Genomic DNA, 8,989 nt, shown 5'->3' with positions numbered 1-8,989 from the left:
AATTTATGTCCACTAGTTAATGATTAAGAATAATTAAACGAGTCGTTAATGCGACCGACTATGTTGGTGTACCTAGGAACATACATTAAAATTCAAGCAATATTGTTTTCAATAGTAACTATAGCAATTGTAAATGTTTTCAATTTGAATATTGTCAAATATATTTATAGAAAAAGTATTTTGAAATTTTTCTCATTTACATTTGTACGAAATAACATTAACTTTCTTCCTCAAATTACGTCTTTTTTTAGAAAATTTTGCTTTAGATATGAGTTTTCAAGTGCAAACGCCTTGGGATGTCATATTGGTGATCAGGCAATACTAGACTTCTCTACCTTGGTATATAATGTACTATTATCAAATTATTGCTTAAAGAACGTTTATTAACGAGCTCCTAGCGAGTTTATAATTTTGCGGCGTCTGTCCGTCCGTTCGTTAGCACGATACCTCGTAAACGAATGGACCGATTACAAGGAAATTTTGCAGGTGGATTCTTTATCAAATTTGTAGATTGGAGTTCGTGAATTGGCAATGTAGGCCAAAAAATAAAGAAGGCCCTTTTGACATCTCCGTTAGTTAAAACCGAGTTGCATGAAGTTCAATATGCGCATAACTTTAGCCATATAAAACGCAATTCCAAAAGCCTAATCGACCAGTATGCACAGTGCCCTCTTCGCATCTGGACCATTTATAAGTCGAATTGTAAACTTTCTTATTTATGAAGGTATTTAAATGAAATTTGATACATAGCCACTTGGAATAAAAGCAAATTTAACGCCAGTTTCAAAATTTGGTTTTGTGCGTGATGTGCAGTGCCAACTTTCGTATTTATGGAAGCAATTAAATGAAATTTCATACATATACACTTTAAGTAAAAGCAAAACTAACATCAGGTTCAAAATTTGCCTTTGCAAATGCTATAGCCATGGCCCTTATGGCCAGTTGCACCGACAAAATTAAGTATCGCTTAAAGGTAAGCATAACTTAAATTCCATGGCAACGATTGTCTTAATAATTGTTGCCATAGATTTTAAGTTCGACTTAACTTAAGCAAGGCTTAATTTTGTTGGTGCAACTGGGTATTAGTATCTTTGATATTTAAAACTAAGGCGGGGTTCATACTGAGACATCCACGATAAGCGATATATTACAGGCGATACGGATGGACAGATTCTTGAAATTGGAAGGGATGTGATAAATGAGGTTCGCAGTCGCACCATATCGCACGCTGTATGTACCTCCGTAGCTTTATATGGGTGCAACATACCGCCTACGATATATCGCCACAGTACGAACGTCGCCTTATATAATCAGAAGCTGTGAAACTTTGACGTTTGCAAATTAATCGTTGAAATAGTAAACATAGCAATTATAACATTTTACTACACGAAGGAAATAATCCATCCAAAATTTTGTTATGTGGGAAATTGCCTCGACGTATTTCTAAGCAAAACGGTTGACGAAAACGTCCAAGTTTAATTGCCATTTTTATACACTTGGGATATTAACTGTTGATTATATGGTTTCCCAAGCGCTATAGTTTACAACTTTACGTGAATGTAAAATTTAATTTAATTGCAAATATTTGAATGGTGTAGGCACCATAGAATTTCTCATAATTTGAATATAAGTAAGTAGTACATAACAACACTCATGTGCGCAAGAGCCTTTTTATTGAAACGTTTTTAAACGTACACCTACTAGGAAACCCTTGTTGCTATTATTATTTTTAAAGCGAAGGCTCTTGATGGCAATAATGCTCTCGGTGTAGAAAAGTATAGCTGTTCGTAATCGTACTGCTTGTGATAATCCGCATCCTACTGATTTAATGTTGCCGGAAAAAAAAAACAAGGACGGCAGCATCCAGATGGAGATATTTCAAATCTCCGATCAATCAGAGCTTAACTTGAGCTTTTTCGTTTCCCGCATCAATCCTTCAGATTCTTTAGATTCTTCAGGTTTTTAATAACATCATTCCATTTTTGCTATGCTGGAGGTTTTTTAAACTCTTGAGATTCTTAAATTATTCACCTTCTTCTTCAGTTTTCACGTTCTTCAGATTCTTTAGGTCCACAGCTTCCTGATTCTGTGCATTCATAGTACTAGTTCTACTTAGTACCAGAGCTGGGCAGAATACTTTCAAAAAGTATTTGAATACTAAATACTTTTACGTCCAGTACAAGCGAATACTAGATACAGATACATTGAAAAGTATTCAAATACTTAAAAAAATAAGTATTCAAATACTTTAGAATGTATTCTAATATTATCAAAGGTATTCGAATACTATAAAAAGTATTCGAATACTTTGAAAAGTATTTCATTATCTTACTTTGAAAAATATTGGAATACAGTAAAAAGTATTCAAATACTTGTCACTCAAATACATTAAAAATTTAAAATAGTATACAACTAGATAAAAGGCTTAATACTACTTAAAAAATCCAGTTATACTTTGAATGGGGTTACCTTTTTTTATATTTCTATTGTTATATACAAATTTAAGGGGAGTAAAAGCGTATTATTATTATTATATTATTATATAGGAGGTACCTACCAGGACCTTTTTTTATACCAGTTATATCCTTAAGATACGTGTACCAGTTTTCAAAGTGATCGTACGTCGTGCACATGATACGTACGCCTTTCTGAAATTAATCCTAGCGATTTTGGAACAGATCCATTTTTGACCATCCGTTTGTCCGTGTGCATGATAGTTTGTTTAGAAACGTGCGATCACTTTGAAAATTGGTACACATGGTCTTAAAGATATAAGAAAGGTACTGTTTTTAAGTTACGTAGACTATCGAGTTCGGTATTCAGATGTATCGGATTTTGATATTTGATTTTGTGACAATGGAAACTTTCCCTAAACATTTCTAAATTGTTCTCAAATATTTGAATAACTTAAAAGTACTGCCTTTTTTTGAGGCCCGCAAAAAAATTGTCTCAGATCGACCCGGAAAAAAATTTTCTTTTAGAATGAGACCTGTAGAATCCATAATTTTAAACAGTTCCAAGATTGGGCCACTATTTCAAAAGTTACAGCCCTTTGAATTTTCTTTCGAAATTGATTTCTAGTCTATAACTTTTGATTGAGAAGTCTGATCGAAAAAGTACGAATTGTTTTGGATTCTACGCACCAAAATTAATAAGACAAAGTGTTTTCCCGAGAAATGTTGGAGTAGTCGATTTTTGATATTCAAATACTACGCGAAGTATTCGAATACTAAATATTTGTGAAAGTATTTGAGTTACAAATACAAATACTGCTTCCATAAAAGTATTTAATTACAAAGTATTTGAATACTTTAAAGGATTTGAATACTAAAATGTATTTACAAAATTGAATACTGCCCAGCTCTGCTTAGTACTTCAAATTTTCATATCCTTTGCGTGTTTCGAATTTTTCATTTCTAAGAACTATTAAGCCTTCATTGTTCATGTTCTAGCCGGGTTTGGTGCAATAAATTTTTGGGCTGAAAGGGAAAACAGTTTCGAAGTAACTTCTAATCAAATATTCATAAAACGAATCCTTAATAGTGTAAGTAAGTTATCGCTTTTTAATTCATTAATTACATTATTTTCGTTTGAAATTGACATGATGTTGCAAGAGGTGTTTAATCGCACGCATTACGTAACACTTTATCGTTTAACTGAATGGAAAAGCTCTCACGTTACTTAGTTCAACGCCTATTTAAAGCGGACGGTTTCAATTTTCTTTACATTTTCGAAATGGAGTCGAAATTAGAGTTTATTAACGAGTCACTTTTGGAAGATCTTCTAAAAGACTATTTGGGCAGTGGCGCAAAAATTACAAAGGTTACAAGAAAATCAATTCCGGTAGGAGACAATTTTAGCAGTGAACTTCTCAGGATTACCATTGGCTACTCCATACCTACCAGGTTTGTAGTATGAAATTAGTCCTTTGCTACTGCTGTCTAAAACTAGCATAGAAGAGCAGAAATTGTCGCTGATTGCTAAATACCTACCCGATGACAGCTTCTTGATAAAGTTTTCAGAAGAGATGAAGTCCTTTAAACGGGAAATGTTGATGTATAGCAGTACATTACTGGAAATGTACAGTTTTGGTATTGTACAAAAAAATATTCCCAATTGGAATAAATAAGATGATTGCAGGGTGTCTGAAATGTGTTGCTCCAAAACCATACGCGATCTCCACGAAACCAAAACCGACAATTTTGCTTGAGGATTTATCAATCCTCGATTATCGCCCAGGATCTCGTGATAAGGGATTGGACCTCAACCACTGTCTTTACGCGCTGGATCGTTTGGCAGCGTTCCACGCCTCATCCGTTGCACTCCATGAGAGAGTTTGTATTTTATCCCCCTCATACTCAATCACGCAAGTGGAATTTTAGAATCCAAGGTCTATGGAGGTATATGATCAAGCACTATTTGCTGATGTGGAAAGTATGAACGCTCTGATGACTACTGGTTTTCGAGAAGTCATTAACACATGCAAGAGATGGCCAGGTAACCAATTAACTTACTACCAGTCGATTTACTGCCCCAAATTCTAGAATTAAACAAGTATGCCCCCAAGTTAACGTCACTTCAAGAAGACTTCATGGTTAATCTGCTCGCGGCCAATAAGCCTAGCACAAACTTCAACGTTTTAAACCACGGAGATTTCTGGATCAACAATATCATGTTCTTGTACGATTCAATTGGTCACATTGAGGATGTTCGATTTGTGAGTGTAACAACGTCAGTAGCCCATTGTACTATTTTCTTTTAGATAGACTATCAGGTCTTGTGTTATTCAAGTCCATCCATTGATCTGCACTACTTTTTGATAATGGGGGCGGATGTGCAAACTAAGCAAAAAGCGACCGAACTTTTACGTCGCTATCACGAAAAACTGATTCACTACTTAATCAAATTGTCTGCAAAGACCGTCCCACCGACGTGGGACGAGTTCTTCGAAGACTTTCGGTCGAGAGCTTTTTACGGTATAGTGACCGCAGCGGTCGCTCTTCCACTTATGAAAGCAGGGAATAGACCTGACTCAAGTATCGAGGGTTTTCTGAATTCCGAAGGAGAAGAAGGTTATCGACATTACGCGTTCAATAATTCGAGTTACCTGAAAGAACTGACAACTTCGTTTACGTTTTATGAAGGCTTAGGGGTTTTTAATTTACCGCATTCACTTAAATCCTAAAGATATAATTACCGAAGATATTTAAGACGTTGATCGAAACAATTATCTAACATTAAGATAGAAATGCCTTCCTTATGAATCAGTAGGTATCTAATGCTATTAAAACTCAATGGTTAATAATAAGCCTTTTATGAAATCATACAATCCATCTATCTGTCTGTTGCTCCGGGATTATTCACGGTGTAAGGGAAATGAGTTTTTAGTTTTATTTTTGACAATAATTAACAACAAAACAAAGGCTTATTTTTTAAATTCATAGCATAACGATAGCGATTTTAATTAAGGGAAGCGGTAAGTACCGCAAATGGTATTGGGCATTGTCAATTTTTGTTGGTTTCTCTTTCTATCCTATTACCTGGCTGGTAAAGTGTTTCAAGAAAGGCAGACGGACAAACAAACAGTAGTATAATTATGTTTTTCCCCTTACCCAAACCTGCATTGCCGTCATGAAGCAAAGTAGGATATTGACCTATTTCGACACATGTAAGTTTTGTGATACCTGCACCAAACATTTGTGTTTCTTTGATAAAGTGTTTAGTAAGACGTCTGTGTGATTTACATGAATTATCCTCTAAGTAGGAACGTTACTGTCTGTTTTCTGCAGTTCAACAACAGTATATGAAGTCATATTGTAAAAATTTCAAACCGTTTTCTTAATAATCGTGACCGAAATTCAAGAAACTAGCAAAGAGTCAAGAAATCCTGGTTTATGGGTTCAGATATAAACGCCACATTTACAGGTTTAATAAGTCCAACTGCTTTTGGGATTTAGAAGAAATAGACAAAAAGAGAGAGCACTCACCTAGTAAATAAAAATGTATTCAAAACCTTTAGAAAAATTTTGGGTACTTATTGAATTACAGAACCTTTTTTTTTCTAATCGGATCAGAAAACCTCCCCCCGATTCTACAGCGGGGGGAGTTGGGACTCCCTCGATGGAGGTTTACCCACTAAGACCCTTTCCCTACGCCATTACACTAGCTCCAGGATTACCGCTTTCGTGTTCTTCGCTGGGAAGCCGATCGGCAGGTTTTTAGTTATGGCCCACTGCATTAGTTTCTGTTTCCTTCCTTTACCAATCCTTCAAACTCTATGGTCGTCACTAGCGTATTGCGAAAAAATCCATTATAATCAATCGATAATCGGATTCGACTATTCTTTTAAATTAATCGATTAATCCATTATTTGAGTGATCGATTAATCACTTATTTGATAAATAAATACAAGAAATACCTAATCAAATATCGAATGTTGGATTAATTGAATACTTGATAATCTGATTATTTCATTAATCTATTTCCTGATTTCTCGAACCTTTGATTAATCAATTAATCAGTATAGTCGATTATTAAAAATAATAATCGATTATTCAAACCTGTAATCGCCCAGTGCTAGCTCTTCGCCACTCGGGTAACGAAAGTGCTAGTACTGCTCAATGGGCCCTTATTCGTATCAAGTTCACTATGCGCTTTTACACTTTCAAATATATAATTTATGTTTTATTGGGAAGAAAGGGCGCTCCTATAGACTGGGATGTTGGAAAGGTATGTACAAGTGGGTCTCGATCTGCAACCACCTCCTCGTGGTGAGTCCTGGGTAGTTTCTTTATGAACTAGCGAAGAGTTGCATTACAAAACGTTTAGTAAGTAAATTAGATACTGTATCAAACACAAAAATGTTGTTTATCTGCTCCAAATCGTAGGTATTCCAAGGAGAAACTTATTTCTTCACTGAACCGTTCTTCCAATGAACTTCAGCTCTTGATGGTGGATCTGAATGACGGCAATGGTTTTGACTACCACTAACATTAAATATGAGAGGTGATATAATAGTTTGCTTTGAACTCTTTATATTATTATGTATATTATATCATGGGACAATACAAATTCTATCGTTTTATGTAATGTTTTTCTCCTCTTCTAGCTTGAGAATGAAAACTCAAACCTTCTTTAATCGATTTCTACGACTTTAAGGATCAGTGCTATTGCAAATGAGCCGGATTACCTAAGTCTGGTTTCCGAATGCGAGCGAAGTGGCAAAAAATTCCCCTGCTGAAAATCGTATGCGATTCTTCATATCTTGTTTCACATACCTACCTAAGATTCTGACACCAACAGCATCCTGAGTGAACTATGGAACCAACTTTTATGATTTATAAATGCACATCAAAAGAATATATTCTACTTCCCTTGAAGCTTGCAATATTAGTATGAATTTATGTGCACCGAATGTGATGTGGGAAAGTTTTCTTTGAATCTTACAAATATTATAAATTACTTTTGCGTGTTTCGCATTAATTAGGTACAAAGTATGTACCGGGGGTCCTAAAGGCATTCTTTGCTATCCTTGAATTTTGCGAAATTGACTACCTACCTTTATATTGTGCGTGCATGTTTGCACGTTTGCATTTTAACCTTTTTTTAAAAGAGCAGATCTATAGCATTGTGCAATATGGTAGGAATAAATTTAGATATTAGGTATGTGTTTGTGCCTGTTGGGTTCGATTTGACCCATTTTCAATGGCTTGTTACATGTAAGTAGTATATAGATCAACTGTGACCAGTTTGAACCGAATCCGTCTAAGCGTTAGGCAGTTATCATGTTTACGGACAGACAGACGGTCACCAGCGAGCCCCTATAAAGCTTGCATCGCTTTGTGACTTGCATCTGCTTTGATATATTGTAGAGGATCGTTAGTGTAACGGGTATACTAACCCCAATGCAGAGCTGGGCAGTATTCGATTTTGTAAATACTTTTTAGTATTCAAATCCTTTAAAGTATTCAAATACTTTGTAATTAAATGCTTTTATGGAAGCAGTATTTGTATTTGTAACTCAAATACTTTCACAAATATTTAGTATTCGAATACTTCGCATAGTATTTGAATACCAAAAATCGACTACTCCAAAACAATTCGTACTTTTTCGATCAGACTTCTCAATCAAAAGTTATAGACTAGAAACCAATTTCGAAAGAAAATTCAAAGGGCTTTAACTTTTGAACTAGTAGCCCAATCTTGGAACTGTTTGAAATTATGGATTCTACAGGCCACATTCTATAAGAAAATTTTTTTTCCCGGTCGATCTGAGACAATTTTTTTTTCGGGGCTCAAAAAAAGGCAGTGTATAACCTTCCTTTTTTACCAAAAATCGACTACACCAAAATTTCTCGGGAAAACACTTTTCTTATTAATTTTGGTGCGTAGAATCCAAAACAATTCGTACTTTTTCGATCAGACTTCTCAATCAAAAGTTATAGACTAGAAACCAATTTCGAAAGAAAATTCAAAGGGCTGTAACTTTTGAATTATAGTAGCCCAATCTTGGAACTGTTTGAAATTATGGATTCTACAGGCCACATTCTATGAGACAATTTTTTTTCGGGGCTCAAGAAAAGGCAGTGACCTTCCTTTTTTACCAAAAATCGACTGCACCAAAATGTGCAATTTCATGTAGGATTTGTAGACCAATTGTACTTCAATGATCCAGTATTTGGAAATTGTCTTTTGTGTATGCAATTTGTATATTTGCGCCATCTCTTTTGTAATCCCTATACTTTTCCTTATTATTTTCTTGTAATAGTTGAACCAGTTCCAATGAGATGTCGCCACGTACGAAATTATCTTCACAAGAACATTTTAATTTATGCACTTAATAGCCACGTCCGACTCAATTTTCCTTAAAGGGCAGTTGAAAATGTGCAATTTCATGTAGGATTTGTAGACCAATTGTACTTCAATGATCCAGTATCTGGAATTGTCTTTTGTGTATGCAATTGGTACATTTGCGCCATCTCTTTGGTAA

At 35.0% G+C, this 8,989-nt stretch overlaps 1 protein-coding gene across 1 annotated transcript; it reads left to right on the top strand.

Annotated features, from left to right (window-relative positions):
- The first annotated feature begins 3,697 nt into the window (after positions 1–3,697).
- LOC116179110 lies at positions 3,698–5,660 on the top strand. The gene is made up of 6 exons (XM_031498824.1): positions 3,698–3,905; positions 3,952–4,091; positions 4,141–4,334; positions 4,383–4,497; positions 4,545–4,717; positions 4,763–5,660. The coding sequence occupies exons 1-6, from the start codon at positions 3,736–3,738 to the stop codon at positions 5,183–5,185; spliced, it is 1,215 nt and encodes a 404-aa protein (XP_031354684.1). The 5' UTR covers positions 3,698–3,735; the 3' UTR covers positions 5,186–5,660.
- The last annotated feature ends 3,329 nt before the right edge of the window (positions 5,661–8,989 follow it).

Source organism: Photinus pyralis, unplaced genomic scaffold (genome assembly GCF_008802855.1).
Source record: "Photinus pyralis isolate 1611_PpyrPB1 unplaced genomic scaffold, Ppyr1.3 Ppyr1.4_LG8, whole genome shotgun sequence".
Lineage (NCBI taxonomy): Eukaryota > Metazoa > Arthropoda > Insecta > Coleoptera > Lampyridae > Photinus > Photinus pyralis.
The sequence above is the reverse complement of the archived record's forward strand: the minus strand, read 5'-3'. Positions and strand labels throughout refer to the sequence as shown.